General features: G+C 31.2%; 1 protein-coding gene across 1 annotated transcript; it reads right to left on the bottom strand.

Moving 5' to 3' along the window:
* Window positions 1-14,984: 14,984 nt before the first annotated feature.
* LOC133031914 (uncharacterized) lies at window positions 14,985-15,862 on the bottom strand. Its single transcript, XM_061105686.1, has 4 exons — window positions 15,789-15,862; window positions 15,586-15,687; window positions 15,332-15,506; window positions 14,985-15,232 (listed from the first exon to the last, which is right to left on the bottom strand). Exons 1-4 carry the CDS (start codon window positions 15,830-15,832, stop codon window positions 15,134-15,136), a joined length of 420 nt encoding a protein of 139 aa, XP_060961669.1. The 5' UTR covers window positions 15,833-15,862; the 3' UTR covers window positions 14,985-15,133.
* Between the last annotated feature and the right edge of the window lie 6,472 nt (window positions 15,863-22,334).

Here is a 22,334-nt window from a genome sequence, read left to right as displayed (position 1 = left end):
TTGAGCCACTGCTCTACCACTATTTTTAACTAGTGGTTTACTATGATCGAATGGTGTGTTGGCCTCTTTAACCTTTATATGGCTAAACTTATTCAACACTTTCTCAATATAGTGTGCTTGCCCTAAAGCAAAACCCCCACTATGCCTTGTAACTTTGATACCCAAAATAGTATCGACTTCTCCAAGGTCTTTCATTTTAAAGGTTGAAGAAAGAAACCTCTTAGTTTCTTCTATTCCTTTCATGTTATCACTAAGGATTAACATGTCATCCACATATAGGCAAACAATTATCACATAATTTTTACAAGTTTTTGAATACAAACACTTGTCTCCATTATTATGCCTAAAGCCATTTGAAAGAATAGCATTGTCAAACTTGACATGCCATTGTTTCGGAGCTTGCTTTAATCCATATAAGGATTTCTTCAACTTACACACTTTATGTTCATTGTTTGGTAGGACAAACCCCTCGGGTTGTTCCATATAGACCTCCTCATCAAGGTCACCATTTAGGAATGCCGTTTTTACATCCATTTGATGAACATACAAGTTGTGTAATGAAGCCAATGCAAACAACACCCTTATGGTAGTTGTTCTAGCAACAGGAACATAAGTATCAAAATAATCAATACCCTCCTTTTGCCTAAAACCTTTAGCTACTAACCTAGCTTTAAAGGTTTGTATAGAGCCATCAGTGTGATATTTCTTTCTAAATATCCACTTACACCCAATTGCTTTGCATCCTTGCGGAAGATCCACAACTTCATAGGTGTCATTGGAGAGAATTGAGTCCATCTCATCATCAACTGCTTCTCTCCAAAATGCACTATCTCTAGATTGCATGGCTTCTAGAAAAGTCTTAGGATCATTCTCAATAAGAAGTATTAAAGGAATTTTCCTTATTACTTCTTCTCTAGTTCCTTCTACCACATAGAAAGAAATTAATTGAGAATCTATTTCATCCTTATTTAGACTTTTCTCTTTTCTCACCCTTTGACCTCTCCTAGGTTCAATGGGTTGTTCTACAACTTTAGTAGAATTCTCCTCTTGAGATCCTCTTTGAGAAGTAGAAGCTTGAGAATTATTTTTATATAAAATATTCTCACCTAGAGGTGTAGAATTTTGAGAGTTGTCCTCATACAACTTATTCTCAAAAAATTCTACTTCTCTTGATTCAATTACAACATTGGATTCCACATCCAATAGCCTATATGCCTTACTATTGTTGGCATAACCAACAAATGCACATTTTATGGCCCTTGAACCCAACTTGGTTCTATTTGGTTCGGTCTTCTTACAATAAGCAAGACACCCCCACACCTTGAAGTAACCAATATTTGGTTTTCTTCCTCTCCATAACTCATATGGAGACATGTCATTTTTCTTCATAGGTATTCTATTAAGAATATGACATGCGGTTAAAAGTGCCTCCCCCCATAAGTTGTTGTTCAACTTGGAGTACACTATCATAGAATTGACCATTTCAAGAAATGTTCTATTCTTCCTTTCAGCTACACCATTTTGTTGTGGTGTATGTGGTGCCGAACTCTCATGAATTATACCATTTTCCTCACAAAAATGAGTAAATTCATTAGAGAAGTATTCACCTCCTCTATCACTTCTCAACACTTTTATTTTCATGTTAAGTTGATTTTCAACCTCCGCTTTGAAAATCTTAAAAGCACCAAAGGCCTCATCTTTTTGCTTTAACAAATATACATAAGTATATCTACTATAATCATCAATAAAAGTAATAAAATACCTTTTACCACCTCTAGTTAGAATACCATTTAATTCACATAAATCACTATGAATTAAATCTAACAATTTTGAATTTCTCACAACATTTGGAAAAGGTTTTTTAATCATCTTTGCTTTTACACAAGTTTCACATTTACCATAATTCCTTATATCACAATCAATCATGCCACATTTTTTAACTCTTTTCATAGTAGAAAAACCAATATGAGCTAATCTAAGATGCCACAAAAATAAAGAATCATGCTCAATCATATAAGTGGAACTAGAAGCTTTATTATTGCTAACATTAAAAGTTACATCATTGGTGCACAATTTCACCATTCCCTCACAAGAGTAACCCTTGCCCAAAAATACATTAGACTTGGTAAGTATGAGCTTACCGGATTCATAAACGGCCTTAATGTCGGGCTTTCCAAGTAAGTCACCACTAATCAAGTTTCTATTCATGTCGGGCACATAAAGCACATTCACCAATGTGACTTTCTTACCAGAGGTGAAAAACACATCAATGGTACCTTTGCCTAGTACCTTTGATTTGACCTCATTGCCCATTTGGATCTCATGGTTACCCTTTGACTCTTCAAAGGTCTTGAACAATGATTTGTCATATGTGACATGAACGGTGGCACATGTATCATACCACCATCCCTTCACTTTCCCTTGCACGGAATTCACCTCACTAAGAGTAGCAATGATATCCTCCTCGATAGCATTTACTTTGGGTCCCTTAAAGTCTTTTCTATGCTTACAATCTTTAGCATAGTGTCCAAGTTTGCCACACACAAAACATGGACCTTTTCCACCTTTGAATTGGTTTGGTTTAGACTTTGGACCCAAGTTATTACCCTTTTTGGTCTTTCCCTTGTTCTTATTAGGAACTTTGGAAGTTGCATTTGCTTTGGAAGTCTCTTCATTAGACCCCTCCACAAGCTTATCCCTACATATCGATTCCTCTTCGATTCGAATATGTTTTTGGATTTCTTCCAAAGAGTAATCCTCATTTTTATGAAGGATTCTCTTCCTATAATTCTTCCAAGATGGTGGCAATTTTGCCACTATTGCACCAACTTGGAATGCCTCGGGAAGTTCAATTTTGAGCACTTTTAATTTATTAACAATAACTTGCAACTCATGAATTTGAGGTAAAAGAGGTTTACCATCAAGAAATTTTAAATCAAAATATTGAGAAATTAAAAATTTCTTGGTACCTTCCTCCTCGGCCTTGAATTTCTTTTCAAGGTGATCCCAAATTTCTTTGGCATCCTTAGTGTCGGTGTATAGGTCATAAAGCCTATCCGAGAGTGAGTTGAGGATGTGTCCTCTACATAGAAGATTGTCATCTTCTCTCTTCTTCCTTTGTGCCTTGACCTCATCGGTATCCTTGTCGGTAGGTGCGGGTAAGGGCTCCAAGGTAGACTCAAGAATATAGGCAATCTTGAGTGTGGTTAGGAGGAACCTCACCTTGTCTTGCCACCTTGTGAAATTGGTGCCATCAAAACGGTCCAATCTCACCAAGTCTTGGTTCATCATCTTGATAGTTTCTCCTTCCATTGAAAACAAAAGATAATCTTCTTGATTGTTAGAAAAAATAGAGAGATTACAATGGAAGAATAAAAATAAGATGAATAAAGACTAAGACAATTACAACTCTAAACAAAATATTACAAGGACAATATATTAAATAAAGAGTTACAATCCCAAAGCACAAAATACAAATAAAAGAAAAGAGTTACAACTCAAAACTCAAAGATACAAGTAAATATAAACTATATAAAAGCATATAGAAATAATAGTGTATATATATATGATATAGAATATATATATAATAGAGTATATATATATGATATAGGATATATATAATAGAGTATATATATATATAATATAGAATATATATATATAATAGATGATATATAGTAGAGATATAAAGAGTGTATATATAGTATGTATATAAAATATATAATACTATATAATCAATATATAAATATATGATATATAGGAGAGTTTAGAGGAGGACAAGAAAACAATATAAAACTTGAGAATAGAACAAAATAAGAAAGAAGAACAAACACCCAAAGTGGAGATGGGGATCACCAAAAGCTTGAACAAAGTTTCTACACCTTTGTCCAAGAAGATTATTTCCCCCTCTATGAAACACTTAGGGCTTTGTGGAAATACTTCTAGGAATTATCAAGCCTTAGAACTCTCTAGCTTTGTGTTTGAAAGATAGAAGAGAAGAGTGTGTCCCAAAGGATGAACCAAGACCTCTATTTATAGTGTTTAGGATCACAAACTTTGAAATTCAAACATCACACACCCCATGGCTGTTACCATTTCTTAATGGGGTGTAAATGGGATTAAATGGGTGATTTGGAGGTTATGGGAGTTGTTCAAAGCCATCCCAATAGCAAAAAACGTTCTACTATTAATGCTGAAAAAAATAGTAACTAGTTACTAGTTACTAAATTTTTCAGCTTTTGCAAATAACACTCCAACATATTCCAAACCATTCCCACTTTATTTTATATCACTTATACACATTATAAATGATAAAATTCAATCCCCAACAACTATATTTGAATTATAGTTTTTGAATTTCAAAAATTAAGTTGTGTAACCACTCTTTACACACTTAATTAGTGATCATGTGGAAGTTACAAAATATTAACTCCACCTCTTATATGTTACAACTATATGTAACTCCCAATCACATAATATTGTGATTATTACATGCATATAATTCCCAATTATATTATATGTAATAATATATATAACATATCACAATTTTAATCTTAAACATTATATTATATAATAAATAATATAACAGTAATGGTGTTGAATCTGTAAATCATTTATTTTTTTAATGTCACCTAAGTGCACAATATTGGAAAGCTAGAAGTAATTCTTAACAGATCTGGTGCGGTGGCAGTGGCGGAACTACATACATCTATGGAGTGGCCATGGCCCCCCCTAACTTTTTAGAAAAAGAAAAAAATAAACATAATAATGTATAAATTAAATTAGGATAATTAGATTTTACTTATTAGAAAAATGTGATATTTCTCTTATTATTAAGCCTAATAAAAAATTGTGAAGTTGAAATTGAAAAATAAGCCCAAACCCAATAACCCATTTAAATTAGTTATCTATTTTATGGTAAAAAGTAACAAAAAAAATGATGGGTAAATACCATTTTAGACCCTCTGTTTTCTAAAAGTAACCAATTGGACCCTGTGTTTTGTTAAATGACAAAATGGACCCTGTATTTTCTAAAATAGTACAAATAGGACCCTGAATTGATTTTTTGTCAAAATAAAATTTAATTATAATCCGATCTAAAAGTGTTATGACAAAACTGTTTACATTTTTTGTATTTGTTCGGATTAAGCATTATCTTCAAATTGGTTGTATTAAAAAAAAATTTATCAAAAATTAAGCTCAGGGTCCTATTTTTACTATTTTAGAAAATATAGGGTCTATTTTGTCATTTAACAAAACACAGGGTCTAATCTGTAACTTTTGCAAAACACAGGGTCCCAAAATGGTATTTACCCAAAAATGATTAATATAATTTATTTTTTAAGACTATATGATATATATTTATATGTGTCTTAATATACGTATTTTTATGGTATCCAATACCATATTAATATGGCACTTTACAAGTTGTTACCAGTTTCTTATATTATTTATTAAATCAAAATATTTAAGACTCGATATTATTTTACACCAATAACGGTAGGTCACTTTTCACTACAAAATATCTTATTTTTAGTCACAATAAAATTTGTGACTAAACATAAAAAAGTTGTGGCTAATTATAAATTATCATTATTGTGTTGTGACTAAAAGGTCCATGGCTAAAAGTATTAGTCACAAAAATTACAATTTATTGTGACTAAATGTGTTTTTAGTCACAATATTTGTTGTGATTAAAATTAAATTAGGGACAACTTGTAACTAAATACTATGTTGTAGTCACAAGTAACTTCAACAAATTTATGTTGTGACTAAAAGGTTGTCACTAAAAGTAACAGTTTTTATAGTATTTTTTAGTACTTGGCACTATAAGGCGCTCTTTATTATTTTTCATTATTTTATATACATTGTATAAAGGTAATTAACTTTTTATATTGATTTATAAAATATTACATACTAAAAAAAATTAGGTGAAAATATATTTTATTTGGTCTCTCCTTATTTCGTCGTCTGGTTCCGCCACTGTGCGGTGGATTCATAGAGCAAAGCTGTGCAATTTGGTGGTGTAGAATTAAATGATGCTTTTTGGAATCAAGAGGTGAAAACAATTGATACAATTATAAAAAAGCTTGTAATTATATTTCTCAGGCCTATTTCTCGAATATAGGTGCTGTTAAGATTGTATTAAAGTTGAAGTAAATACAAACTAATCTGGCTTATCCAAAGAAAACAATTATAATAATAACTTAGTATAAATTGATACAAATTCCTCATCTAATTTTAATTAAACTATATATATTATTGGGATTTGCGTCATAAATAAATGGTGATTGTTGTGTTTGCTTACTCACATCATCTTTCTCTGTCCATCTCGTTCTCAATATACTTTTTTTTTTCTTAAGTCCGTTAGCAGCACGAGATTTAGATCTCCTTTGGTTTGCAGGTTTCATTGGTGAAACGAGGTCTAGACCTAGATCTCAAGAACACTGAGGTTTCTTTTCGAGGTGGTGTAGTGAAGTTTTTTTGCAATGGGAAAAACCCAAAAGTTCGGATTAAAACACAAAGGCTATTTAGCTTTATAACTAAAAAATTATTTTCTGGCGTAAACCTGATGTTTTTACGGTCAAGGTGAATGTTGATAGTGTGACTTTTGAAGCTCATCAAAAGTTTGGTTTTGGTTGTGTTGCTCGTGATAGTCATGGCAAGCTTATTGAAGCTATTTCTAGGAGTAGATGGGGTTGTGTGTCTGCAGAGATAGTTGAGGTAATTGGTATTAAGGAGGCGCTTAGTTGGATAAAGCGCAAAGGGTGGGGTGCGGTGGTTCTTGAGTCTGATGCTTTGGTTGTGGTTCAAGCGATTAATAGCTCAATTCATATGACATTCCAATTTGGTTTGTTAGTTGAGGACTGTCGTACTATTTTATCTAGTTTAAATAATGTCCTTGTCTCTTTTGTCAATCGATCTGCAAATAAGGCTGCTCATTGTGTTGCTAGGACATCTTATTTATCGTCAGGTTGTACGTTTAATGAGCTGAATGCTCATTCTTTCTTGTGTGACATTGTTCAGGCCGACGCCTGATTTTTTAATGAAATCCTTGATTCAAAAAAAAAAAAAAAATTATTTTCTGTTTTTTGAAACTGAAAACCGTTTTTAAAAACTAATAGGGGCGAATTTTTTTAAAAAAATTGTTCTTTAAAATTGAGTTTTAAAAAACTAGAAAACAGAAAGCATAAAAATGTTGTTCTCAATTTTCAAAAAGTAATTTTTTTTTGTCTAACATATTATATTTTATATTTTTGCTCGCATACTTGGATCCTAGACCTGAAACCATACTCGAACCCAAACTCGGATGGGTTCATGTCATAGTATGGTGTTAAAATATTAATTTTTTTTACTAAGAAAAAATCTAAAAATAGTTTTAAAAAATTTGTGCCAAACACCATTAAATTTTTAAAATGACAAAAAATTGTTTTCTATTCTTACTTTAAAAAATACAATTTTAAAAACTGAAAACTGAAAACACAGCCAAACAGAAAATACAAGTTTGAGACTTAGTTTAATTTGTGTTTTGAATTTTAGAACCTAAATATGATATTTTTAAGAGTATTCTTGAGTTGTTTTCAGTGTTTTTGAATTTGGTTTAATTAATTAGTTGTTATTTGTTGCTGAAAATTATTAATTACTACGCAAGTGCACGCAATCAAGTAGTATACTCACGCAAGTGAGGTCGAACCACAGGGAATTGGATTAATTACTACTAAACTATACTTATAATTCTATTTGGCAAATCAAAAGTATTTATGATTTAAAAAGAATGAAAGTAATTCAAAAAACTTAAATAACACAATTAAAAGTTGAGCAAGATGAGATAATAGAGAGGAGAATCCTGTTGTTGTTTACCCAAATCGTTAATGCCTAATTGCTATCCTATTATTGAAGTGAATGACAGATTATAAAGTAACCTAGCTCTTTTCAGATCTTCTAGGTTCTAAATCACATGTTATCTAATTAATTCCTTAATTAAACTAACATGAAATCAACATTAGGTAATAATCTACTTGTCACATAAGTCATGTGAATACTCTCGTTTCACATAGAACATCGATTATCCAATTTTAGCATTCTCAATTCTCACTTTTCAGATTTTGAATTGAGATCATAGAACATGCACAAGGTGATCAATCTTAAACATGAAATTAAACACAAATTAAGATAATTTCACAAACAAGAATGGAGGAATGACAATTAAACATTAACTAGGCAAAACATTAAACAACAATCATCATCCTCCCTAAATGGGAAATTTAGTTCAGAAATAAATCCATAACCATTCCTATGACAATATTCAACATAAATAAATTAAAGAGGAATAGAGAAAGAAACTGTTGGTGGATGAATTCTGGGTCTTCACTTTGATTTTCTCTGCTCTTCCTGCCTCTTTCTGCTGTGTTTTAGGGTTCCAAATCGCTTCCCCTGACTTCCAATCGCAGTTTTCTATTTATATCTAATTTTTAGGGTTCGTCGGACAAAAATACCCCTGACCGTACGGACGCTCGCCGCGGCCAAAAGTGGTCTCGCCGCGGCCAAAAGTGCATCAAAAAACCACGTTTCTGCCCAGACTTTCTAGCCGGGACCATGGAAATCTCGCCGCGGCGAGATGGAATTTTCTGCTTCGATCTGTTTTAGTAAAATGAGCATAACTTTCTCATTCGAACTCCAAATGAGCTGATTCAAGATGCGTTGGAAAGATAAAAAAGAGATCTAAAACTTTTATGTTTTGACTTTTTCCAAAATATGATCAGAACATAGTTGAATTTAGGCTTGAAGTTTCAGCTTTATTCTCTTTCAAAATTTTCTCTATTTTATAGATCACTGTTTTCCGAAATTTGTCCAATTTATACATCCCAAGTGTAGAAACCTGAAATCAAAGAAAACAAGCGTAATTCTATTCCAAAAATAATAATAAAGAAGAAAAACAACTATAAAATGTGACCCGAAACTTAGGCTAAAAATAACCTAACAAATTCCCCCAAACTGAATCTTTACTCGCCCCCGAGTAAAGCTAAAACTCAACTATAAACTAAAGAAAAAAAAACAATGCAATAGATAACTAAACCTTCCAATGATTGAACTACCACTACCACCTGCACAACTTCAAGCAAATCAATAACCAGAATTTCAACTCAATAACTCTAAGAACTAACTTGGATGCACAATTCAGAAGTAAGTAATTCATATGGACACAAAACACCTCTTTTGACAATCATATCACAGTCATTCTACACTCTCTGACATTCCGCTAACCCATGTTCGATAAGCTTGAGTGACATACCTTTCTCCACTAATGTTGACAATTCTTGCTCGAAATCAAAAGGTCTTTTTCGGTAATAATAGCATGGCTTAGGTAAAACGGGTAGATGAGAAGTCATTTAGGCTACATTATACTATAAGCACAATTATACCAAACAAGTACCCACACTTATCCATTCTTTCATCCCAAAGAAGATAGTAAGAGATTGCATATTTTTTCCTATGTGCCTACCTCATTGTCACATTTGATTCTCAAGAAGAAATTATCACATTTATTTGTTGGTGTGTTTTATTTTTTGGGCGATTTGGGGGGCAAAAAATGAGATGGTTTGGAAGGAAAAAGTAACTGGTCCTGCAAGTATTGTAGCTAACGCTAAAGGCTTCCTTGATCAATTAAAAAATGCTAAAAACTCAAATTTAGAGCATCACAATCTTTATTTTAGATTGAAGATGGAGTTGAGCATTGGTGTGTTCCTCAGTCTAATAGTATCAAGGTTAATGTGGATACTTCGATCTTTTTATGGATGACCATAGCTACTGTATGGATTTGGTGGCTAGAGACAATAGAGGCCTATTTATTGAAGGTTGCACAAGGCTCTTCAATGATACTGTTGTGCTTGAATTAGTTGAGGCCATGGGAGTTCGAGAGGCACTTAGTTGGATCAAAACCATACCATGAAAAAACGTGGTGTTAGAATCTGATTGTTTGGTAGTGATACAAGCTTTATGAAGTTCCACAATGTATTCTGAGTTTGATCTGGTTATCCAAAATTGTAAAGTTTTATTACGTGATTTGCAAAATGTTTCTATTTTCTTTATTAAGCGGTAGCTAATGTGGTTGCTCCCAACTTTGTTAGAGTATCAATTTTATATCCCGATTATATTTGGGAAATTTAATTTAGTATGCTTAAATGTAAAATATATTATTTTAATATACCACCAAATTAGAAATAGTATATATATACTTTTAATATTTTTTCCTCCTAAAAATAATGTACCACCAAATGGTTTTGTAGTCGTGGGTATTGGTTGGGTTTGGTGAGAGTTAGAGAGAGATGGAGAGAGGGCCAAGAGAAAGAAGGAAGGTATCAGGAGGGTATTTTGAAATTTAATAAATTTTAGAGTATTAAATTTCTATGTATTTTAATGTGGCATACTAAAAGACCATGGACAATTTTTAAATATAAATTATCAAATTTCTCTTGTATTTTTAGTTTGAGATATGTCTTAACTGATTTGCTACATGTTTTTTGTTTGATATATATAGCGGAGTTCGAAGGTTAATAAAGTTCAATTTTTCATTAAAAAAAACTTATTATATATATGTGTCCTATTTAATTAATTCAAATATGCTGTTATATAAAAAATATTGACTAGTTAATTAGTGTTTATATATATCATGAAAATCTTGTGATTCCGGCCGTTTTTGTATTAGCAATAATATTAATAGTATGACCGATTGTTAATAATTCTAACATCAAATTAGCAAATACTAAAGTTTAATATACATATACACAATATTCTTATAACATATTGTATTTTAAATTTATATATATATATGGATTAGAATAATACATATACGTATATCCAAATAAAATATTTGCAATATGTATGAAGTACAATCGGTACGTAACTACGTATGTAGGATCCTTTCTCTATGTGTATATCTATTTGTTACAAAAAAACAAAAATAAAAAAACTAAAGAAAAATCTATATTTCTTTTCCTAGAAAGTAAGAAAATTTTCTCAAAACAGAACAACTTAAAGTGAAATTACAGATGTAGCAGCTGGTATCATCATTGATTAGTTGGCCAAGAAAATAATAATGGAGATGAATGGAGCAGCTTGACATGTACACGTTGTCGATCCACAATGGCTCTTAAGTACTGTTACGAATTATGAGAATTAGTTACTTTGAGCCAATAAATTAAGCCATATACATTACAAGGTAGTAATTAGTAACTAGTGACCACGTCCTCTACGGCTTGGACCAGAGTAAGCTTGGCTCACAATGAAATTCTTAAAAGAAGAAACACTTGAAAAGGAGTACTGCTTATTAGTACTATTCTCTTTCAAAAGTCTAGAACCCTCCACTTGCATCGACAAAGAGAAAATAAGAAAGAAAAATAAGATGGTGAATGTAACATTAAAGATCTTAATAAGAGAATTCTGAGTGTATAGCTTCATTATGATCTGGCTTATGGCTCTGTATAAAATCTCTCTCAAAATCAGTAGCTATATATATATATATGGTTATATATTATGGGCTGTGGGGGGCAGTGTAATATATATAGGTGATATCCTTAATTTGACTTTATGTATATGGTGTGTGATTTTGCTTTCATACGCTTTGAATAAATATATAGATGGAGTTTGAAATTAATATGAGATTGGAAAAAGTCAAATGTCGGACAATGAATTAATATAGTATTAGTTTGGTGTTTTTTTTGTGTAGTGTAATAGAAAATTATAAGTAAATCAAATCAAACACTTTTTTTGTTCCTACCTTTTGCATAGATTTTAAAGTCTTTTCATATCCACATTTGTTATAGTTCTAGCCCAGTTACATGTGCTGTTGTTAGTTGGCTTTTTTTTTGCCTTTCCAACTGTGTAATTTTACCTTTTATGACCCAAAAAATAGACCAAAAGTCTTAGGTATACGTGTTACCATCTTAGCCGACTCACCTAACCATTTCTCTCTCATGTCACCGCTTCTTGCCACACACGAAATACTTGCGTAACACCTTGTCACTTGTTATGAGTAGTTACTTAATTTCAAGAGCATTGCTATAAGACACCAGTAGTGCTTAACACTTTCTCGACATGTTGCGTTGCGATTAAGTAGCGATACTCCCTAAAAGTTATTATATTAAATTATATGAGACTCGATACTTAGTTGGACTAATAACGATATTGACACATAGGAAGATGTTAGACACCACTGGTGTCCTTTAACATTTCTGTAATTTCAATTATCTTTTTATTTTAATTACTTTTAGTACTTTTTTTTGCTTTCATAATTTGTATTTGTATTATTGTTTGTACAGCAAAAAGTTGGCAGAAATATTAATCAAATTTATTGGTCATATTCCACGCGTATGTATGTATATGTATGTGTGTATATATATACAGCAGTTAGTTTTGGTTTGGTTCAAATGGTTGGTACCATACTTTTTGTAAGACCGATTAATGAGAAGATTTTAATTTTTAAAGTAAATTGTACACACCTAAGATAATCATATACTATATAGTAAATAATATACGCTATCTAAATAATAAATATAATTAATTGTTCAAAAAAAATATATGATTAATGACTCCAAAGTTCAAACTTTATACAAATGTGTAACTATAATTGTTTATGAATTGAATTCAACGACAAATATTTTTACAATCCTTCTCTCTTTGTAAATCCCTTATTAAATGACTATATATGAACATATTCAACTATATATATTATATGCTTAAATTATGTTGTATTAAATTTTATGTATTGAATTTTTATGTGGGATCACATTATTTTTGTGGTTGACATTATATATAATTTTCATATTTGAAATTAATGTAAGGTTTTCAAAGTTGGCCAATCTTTACTAAAGTGAGAAGACAAGTACTCTTTTATTTTATTTTACTGAGAAAATTATAGGGTAGACAAGTATGACTATTATATTAGGAATTTTAGGCTGCAATAACACTACTAAATATTTATATATATACATATCTTGTTGAAAGAAAACTATTATTATTATTTTCAAAATGAGATTGTTTCAAACACAAGAAACCATTTACATATATAGTTGTGTATAGTACGCAGTCTATTATATTTTACCAATCTAGCTAGACTAGTCTAAATAAAAATGAAGAACGATCTTTAGAAATAGTTTTTCAATCCAATTAACTTGGAATTCGAAGCATTTTGTTCTGTTTAGAGAAAAATTAAATAATTGAAACTAGCTATAGAGCTATAGTACAAACTTTTGAACACGCTATACCAATATCTACTATACTAGTTAATTAGGGAAATATATTTGGAACAATTACATAAGGCACTATTTTTTATAAAATATTTACATTTTTACGTTTAAAGAATGTTTTTTTATATTTTTACGGTTTTCCAAAAAATAACACGAAAAATAACATAAAATTAATAAAAAATAACATAAATGTAACATCAAAATAACAACAAAAAATAACATACATATAACAAAAAATTAACAACAACTGAACAAAATTTCAACATAAAAAGACCGTATTTTATGTAAATAAAATAAAAAAAAATCATTAAAATGTTTAAAATTCTGTAAAACCATATTTTTGTAATTTTTTTGTTGTTTTTGTGCATTTGTGAAATTAACCCAATATATTTTCAATATAAGTTAGGGGAGTACTTGGTGTATATATATCATTTGTTTGGAATGTCGCATTAGGTCGTATTTTATTATATTATTATTAAAATGAATTATATATCATATTTTTATATAATACTATATTAAATTTTAATTTATACTAAAATAGTTTTACAAAAAAATATTTTAAGAACTCAATTAATAAAGATACGCGTATGGTTGTTGTTAAATGAATATCCTTTAAGGACCATCACTATGTTTTTAAAACTCCAAGAACTATTTTAAGAACATGCATTTAAATGAGTGTTCTTTAAAAAGTGTTCTAAAAAAGATATATTTAGTAGTAGTGACACTACTGTTACAACAAAATTAAATTAAATTTTTTTTTTATAGGAATATTATACGGTTTTCAAAATTGCCCTTTTCTTTAATAAGTTAACTGTATACAAGTATGACCAAATAAGGAATTTTTGGTAGCTACATAACATTACTATATATTATGATATTTAAATTAGGAGAAATGAATAGTGCTATATGACCATTGATTAAAAAAAAACAATTGTTTTTCTCAAAAGAAGAATACTAATTCAAACTCCATTATATACAGTCTACTGCATGTTTTAGGTAGACTAGTCTACAGAAAACAAAATAATATGATCACTTTAATTTTCGATTTCAAAGCAAATTATTATATATCCAAATTGCAAATAGCACAGAAAATAATATGTTAGAAAGACTTATAAGATGGAGTTTTTATCTCAAAATTAATTGGCAACAAGAATAAATAGTTCATGAATTATATAAATATATATGCTATTTTATTTTCCTCAAAAAAAAAAAAAAACATTAATAATATAAGATTCTCTAACATATCTATCCTTACGATAGTAACTATTTTTTTTTTTATATATAAGTAAAAGTTTATTAAAAAGAAACCAGAAACTAGTAGTCACACACTACTACAAAAACACCCTTTAGAGGCGGTTTTTAAGCCCTTTAGGCGTCGGTTTTCGCGAAATTCGCTACCGACGCCTATCAGGGCGACGCTAAAGGGTTTATTTGAACCGACGCCATATATACCCCTATGGCGTCGGTTCTTAGCTAAGAACCGACGCCATAGGGGTACATATGGCGTCGGTTCCTAGCCCATAACCGACGCCATATGTGGCGTAGGAACCGACGCCAAAACTCCTCAGATTTCAGTTTTTTTCATTTTTTTTTAATTTAATTATATTATTTTAATTTTATATTTATTAATTTATATACATATTTATTTAATTTAAATTACATATTTATTTAAATTTTAAATTACATATTTATTTAATTTAATTATATATTAATTACATTTTAAATTAAATAGTAATTAAATTTGGGTAAAAACATAATTTGATTTCATAAAAATAATTAAATATTACACAAACATGTAAAATTAGTTAAAAATATTAATAAGTTAATAAATCTAATTACAAGTTAATCTATAAAAATTACATAATGAAGAAAAATTCTTCGACCTTTGAACCTCAATCGTCACCGTGAATCACCGCCATCAATTGTTCGATCCACTTTCGCTGTAGTGGTAAAATTTCTGTTTTTGGATCGTATTGCTTCTTACCCCCAAACTGTTAAAAAAATTAAAAATTTATATTAGTTTATGTATATGTATATTATATATTTGTTATTATAAAATTTATATACTATGATCAATAATTAAAACTTACAGCTTTTTGATCTTCTATGTAACGGTTGGGGTTGGCACGTGCGACGATGTCAGTCATATATTTCAAAACATAAAAACCGCATTCTTGGCTTTTAGGTTGTCTTGGACAGTTTGCTTGTGCAATTCCTTGCCACGGGCCAAGATACTGATGTGCGTCCCCTATATACATGAATGCCCTGTTTGGAAAAATTATATTAGCATTTCAATTCGTTAGTTAATTTAAATTCGTTACATAAGAAGTCATTAAATAATTACCTTCCGATCATTTGTTCTATTTCTTCGGGAATTGGGCGGCCTTTTAGAGGGTTTAAATGGATAATTTTATTTGGCGCAACCACCACTAGCGTCCAATGCATCCTAGAAAATTATATTGGAATATAAGTAAGATAGTATAAAAATAATTTGAAGACATAATATAGAAATGAACAATTAGCACTAAAGAATTTAATAAAGTTTACCCGATATTCCAAGGAATAAAGAACATTTGGTGGTTGTTGTTCATTAATGATAACCAATTAGCCAATCGTCTTGCCGCATCGTCAAAAGATCGACTCGTTCTTCATCGCTGATCCCATGCACTGTGAGAAGCTCTGGGTCGTAAAACTTGAAAATTTTTCTCAGACCGTTGATGCTCTCCCATATGTGCCTGCCAAAAAAAAGTGTTAGTGCCTTATAATAATTTAACTATAATTTGATATAAGGTTAATTAGATTAAAGAAGAGTATACATCATTCTTGCTTCCTCTCTTACTTAAATCAACCAAAGTAAAACCAAGCTCGTCAGTTTTTACTCCAACGTTGTTGTCAACCCAAGAACACTTAAAAAGTGGAATTCGGAACGCAAAATAATTGAGCTCCCATATTTCTTCAATGACCCCGTAATACGTCATAGTACCTAAAACAGGGTTTCTATCTTTTGCACTTGCAAAGTGCATAGTTTCTGCGACGATACGTATACCACTATTTTGAACCTCTCGAGCATCATCTCTTGACTTTGTATGAAAACGTTTACCCCTTACAATGTACGCTTCATGCTTTGCAACCGCAAAAGTTGGTCCAAGGGCAATACGACTCAACACATCAGATACTCCATGATTCGGTTCGTTCAACTTTGCTATAATGGTATTCCTTAACCACCCAATGAAAGTTTGACGATGTTGGTCTGCAACCCATTTTTGTTTATTTTTTTGATTTCTTGGAACCATTGATTGTAACAGCTCCATATGGTCACTGTAAAACAAGTAAGATAAATCAAGTTATTGTTCATCGTGACTTAAGTAATGTTAATCAAACAAAAGGTACTTACGTTATATATGGTTGAACCTCTGCGTTATTGTTCATCACGACTAATTGAGCTTGATCTAGTTCAAGCTTGGACACTGTCACCATTGTCCCTTTGCCCCTTAATCCTCTATCAACATCATCTGGGTCAGTTCTTGGTTTGCTAATTCCTATTGCCTCAACTCCAGCCATGTACTCTGAACAAAATTCCACAGCCTCTTCAGATATGTAGCACTCAACCATACATGCTTCCGGCTCGATGGGGTTACGCACATAACTTTTAAGTACCTTCATATTTCTTTCAAATGGATACATCCATCTCGCCCACACCGGCCCACACAGCCTTGCTTCTCTCACTAGATGAACCATTAAATGGATCATGATGTCGAAAAAAGATGGCGGAAAAAACTTTTCCAGGTTGCACAATGTTTTGACTACATGTTCATGTAATGCATCTAACTTATCCAATTCTAATTCCTTCCCGCACAACCTATTAAAGAAAATGCAAACATGTGTCAAACACTCTCGAACATTTTTTGGCAAGACTGATCTAATGGCAATTGGAAGTAGATGTTGCATTAACGCATGACAATCATGTGATTTCAGACCCATTAGTTTCAATTCAGTCTCATTCACCAAGTTTTTGATGTTAGACGAGTAACCATCGGGTACTTTCATATTTGCAAGTGATTTGCAAACTGTTTGTTTCTCTTTTTTGGACAAAGTGAAACAAGCAGGAGGCAAATATAAACGTTCACCTTTCTTCTCAGGTGCCAGAGATTGTCGTATACCCATTTCAACGAGATCTAAACGACTATTTAGACCGTCCTTAGTTTTGCCGGGAATATCAAGTAAGGTACCAATAATACTCTCACACACATTTTTTTCAATATGCATGACATCCAAACAATGTCGAACTAGTAGACTTTTCCAATATGGAAGACGAAAGAAGATTGACTTTCTTTGAAAACAACCATTAGTTTTTTTATTTTTTTGCGTCTTTCCATACTTAAAATCTACAAGTTGAACTTGTTGGAGAATTTGTTCCCCAGACAGTGGCAAAGGAGCCATATCACCCTCTTCAGTACCATCGAATGCTTTCTTCTTCCGTCTATCAGGATGATTTGCAGGCAAGTACCGTCTGTGACCCATATAACACATCTTGTGTCCATTTGCCAAGCGACGAGCCGATGTGTTAGTGCAACAAATCGGACAACCTTCGTAACCTTTTGTGCTTAAGCCTGATAAATTACTATAAGCAGGGAAATCACTGACAGTCCACAACAACACAGCTTTCAGATTAAAAAATTCTTTTTAAAACCATCATAGACACGAACCCCGTTCTCATACAATTCTATTAAATCGTCAATCAATGGTTCCAAATATACATCGATATTATGTCCGAGTTGTTGCGGGCACGATATCATTAAAGAAAGCATGTTAAATTTCCTCTTCATCACTAACCAGGGAGGAAGATTGTACATAACTAGGAAGACAGGCCATGAACTATGACGACTACTTAGAGATCTATGTGGATTTACTCCATCCGCAGACAGACCGAGACGAATGTGTCTTGGTTCAGATTTGAATTCAGGGTTTATGTAGTTCACTTTTTTCCAAGCTTGGGAATGCGGGATGTCTAAGTTTTCCATCTTTCACTCTCTTGGTCTCATGCCAAATCAAATTTTCAGAATGTTCTGCACTACGATATAATCGTTTCAGTCGCGGAATCAAAGGCATGTACCACATCACTTTTTGGGGGATAAGTTTCCTATTCTCCTTACTCTTGTTTACTTTATGGCGGGATAAACCGCAAGTCGGGCAATAATTCATGTCTGCATATTCCTTACGATATAAAATGCAATCGTTCGGACATGCATGAATTTTTCATACTTCAATCCTATAGAATTTAACGTTTTTTTCACTTCATAAGTAGATTCGGAAAGCGATTGGCAAATGGTAAGATATCTTTAAAAGCAATAAAAATTGAGTAAAACATTTATCGCTCACTCCATTTTTCTCGCTTTTATGTTGTAAAACTTTACCATTGTTGGTAATCTTAGTTTTTTACAACCATCGAACGAGAGGTTTATCGGCATCACTAAGAAAATTATCGAATTTCTCGGGATCATTAAGAAATTCCTCCGTGCTTCGTTAAGCAAGTCCAATGGATAATCATCCAAATCATTACCCTCGATATCATCTACCCCGCTTTCCTAATGGATATGGATCATTAGGTAAATGTTCGCCATGGTAATACCAATTAGTATAACTTCTATTGAAACCTCGTAAATACACATGGTTCTTAATCATTGTAATATTCCCTTTAGATACATTACAACAATCTACACACGGACAATGAATACGATCGTGATTTGTAGAATTCTTTAAGGCAAACTCTAAAAATGCATCGAACCCTACTTGAAATCGCAGTGTGTCTCTCTCCTCACGCATCCATGATTTATCCATAACAAAAATCCTATCCAAAAAAATTCAGTATTTAGTAACTACTTATAGCTAGTTACTAATTACACAATGTAACTAACTAAGTTTCTCACAATTTATTCATATTAATTTATAAATTACTTAAATTCTCGTTTTAGATTAGTTCATATTATTAGGTTGTTTTGTTGATTAGAATGTTATTAAAATGTTAAATATTTTTAATAAATAAAATTGAGGGGAAAAATTTTTGGTAAAGCAATAAAGGTATTAACTAATATTTTCCCCTTTTAATTAACTTTTGCTCTTTATTTTCTTTGAAAAATAAAAATCCACATTGAACCTCTCAAATGAAAGAAAAAAAAAATAAAAAAAGAAGGATTTTATATGTTTATTTTGTTAATTTATTTAGTAACTAATTATATCTAGTTACTAATTACACAATGTAACTAACTAAGTCTCTCACACAATTTATTCATATTAATCTAAAAATTACTCAAATTTTCGTTTTACATTAATTCATGTTATTAGGTTGTCTAGTTGATTATAATGTTGGTAAAATTAAAAAGTTTTCATAAATGTGAATATTATTTTTTTTTATGTGACCTAACTTCTTATTACTATGTTATAATTAACTATATTATGAATGGTTTTAGTAAGATTTATCCTAATTCTACCGAAATTTCGGCAGCATAACGGCTGTAATTGGACGTTCCCAAAAATTTTACAAGTGCCTAAAATAACAAACAAAACAGATAAACAATACAAAATTAATCCACCCATCCGACCGCAGTACATGTATTCGCAGAACCTACTTCACTACGGATGAATATTTAAGATATTCAAACTCAACTAACATGCATTGATAATTAATTATATATTAAGAAAAAGTTAGTAAAAGTATATACCTATAATTGCAAGCCCAAATACGCTACACACAAAATTATGCCGAACCCCTATAATATAAAAAAATACAACGAAATTACAAAATTAATTATTTCATAACTTATAACTAGTTATAAAAAATTGTAACAAGTTACTTAGTTACTAAATTATACATACATATATATAATCAATTATATCTCACACTATTATCTCAAAAAAATAAAATTATATCACACACTAATTCCATTTTAAAATTTTTATTTCTAAACTAATTTTTTTTTTGAAACTAATAAAATCCCTCCAATGTCATTTTATTCACAATAAATATACATTGCAAAAAATATATAAAATACAATTACAAAATTTATTTTCATAAAAAATATACACACACTATATACACACACAATATATACACACATTATATACAAATATTCAATAAAATATACAAATACATATATATACTATACATTGTGGTATAAATTATTACCTAATAACCGCAATCCGACGACCACCGTAAAAAATCCCGACACTATACACATAAAACACAATAATATTACTAATAAAATAAAAAAACTCAAATAATAATTTACAAAAACATAAAATAAAACAATATACATAATACAATAAGAATAGAAGCAATATTTATACCTTAAACGAGGTTGAGATTGAACAATTTCTCAACAAAAATAGGTGGCCGGATTTCACACCCAAAGTTTACTATTTGGGTTCGGATGACACTTTTAGAGGCTAAAAAATCAGAACTTTTTAGGTGTATGTTATTAAGTATCGAAAATGGAGGATTTTAAAAAAAAAATGGGCTGAAATGGTTGAGAAATGAGGGAGATAGGGTGGGGAGAAGGTGGTGGAGGCGAGGGTTTTGGCTGAGAGAAATGGGTCTCTGGTTTTTCTGGGTTGCTGAGTGAAGTGGGGAGGAAGAAGGAAGGTCGAGCAAAAGGGTTATGGTCTGATCGACCCTATGGCGTCGGTTCCTTCATAGGAACCGACGGCATAGGGTACACGTGTCAGGTTTACGTGTACCCTATGCCGTCGGTTCCTATGAAGGAACCGACGGCATAGGGTAATTCAGAAAAAAAAAAAAAAATTAATTTCCAACCGCCTCTAAATGGTATAATGCAATTTTATACCTACGGTTTTTATCAAAAAACCGCCTCTAAATGTCAATTTCGAACATAGCGGGTATTTTCACACCCTTTAGCTTCCCTTTTTATAAATGGGGTTGAAAAAACTGCCTCTAAAAGCTAACATTGTAGTAGTGACAAAAAAGAGCTACATCCCTTACAAGATCACCAGTGGTCTTCATCCTCAATTCTCTAGCCCAACGAGCTAAAGAATCGGCCAAACCATTGTCCAAAAGGGAAATGAACAAAACAACAACATTCTTAAAAGATTTACAAAAGCTCGAGACAGAAAGAAAACAAAGGATAAGTACCACAACCAAAAGGTAAAGAACCCGACACTCAAAGGCCAAAGCCGCCACTTTGGAGTCCGTTTCTATCTTAACCTTGCGAACACGACGATCAACCGCCTCTTGCAGCGCCATTTGAATGCCCAACAGCTCCCCTTCCAAAACACAAGACACCCTTCCAACAAACAAAGGATAGTGACTATTTTTGCTTATCCAATTTAGATAGCTCGATCACAAGCTGTTTTTTTATTTTTTTTTTGCTCACTATCCCCGAATCACAAATAACTCTTTTAAATCTATTTTTTTGGATCAAATTTTGGATGTTTTGTGACTCTTTTTAGCTCACTATATCCTCAAATTACAAATGATTTTTTTCGCTTTATTTTTTAAATCGGTTTTTGGATTATTGTAGCTCTTTTTTGTTTTTTTTGCTCTATTTTTTTATCAGCTTTTTTATTTTTGGATTATTTTTCGCTTTATTTTTAGTATATAATCGTTAGAGATTTTTGTGTTTTTCTCTAATAATACTACGTTAAAATTATAAGAATTAATATGCATATAGTTCTATTTTAAAACCAATTAACTAAATAATTCATAAATATCTTATATATGTTATTATCTTTTCACTAAAAATATATGCAAAGGATCCTCATTTACGTATATTTGTGGACTGTGGACACTTCAACTAGCTGAATTGTTCTTCATGCATGTCACGTGGATATATATGACAATAAAAGTCAACTTTTGAGCTATGTACAATTATAAATAACCCATGGTAGAATTAATTATTTGACTAAATGTTGGTGTTTTGTGTGATTAAATTTATTTAAAATATATATTTATAATTCAATATTCTAGCACGAATAATTTATAAAAATAGCAAAATTTCAATATATTAATACGTACTCACATTAGTTTTTCCTTTGACAAAGATTTCTATCCTATATTATTATATATGCTCCAAAATTTGT

The sequence above is a fragment of the Cannabis sativa genome, chromosome X (assembly GCF_029168945.1).
Source record: "Cannabis sativa cultivar Pink pepper isolate KNU-18-1 chromosome X, ASM2916894v1, whole genome shotgun sequence".
NCBI classification, from domain to species: domain Eukaryota; kingdom Viridiplantae; phylum Streptophyta; class Magnoliopsida; order Rosales; family Cannabaceae; genus Cannabis; species Cannabis sativa.
The sequence above is the reverse complement of the archived record's forward strand: the minus strand, read 5'-3'. Positions and strand labels throughout refer to the sequence as shown.

Excerpts from the sequence above, each read along its gene's own strand:
- LOC133031914 (XM_061105686.1), bottom strand. The coding sequence starts at position 15,832 with ATGAACAACAACCACCAAATGTTCTTTATTCCTTGGAATATCGG. Across the intron at positions 15,688-15,788 it reads TTTATTCCTTGGAATATCGG|GATGCATTGGACGCTAGTGG; the intron begins GTAAACTTTATT and ends ATAATTTTCTAG. Across the intron at positions 15,507-15,585 it reads ATAGAACAAATGATCGGAAG|GGCATTCATGTATATAGGGG; the intron begins GTAATTATTTAA and ends TTTTCCAAACAG.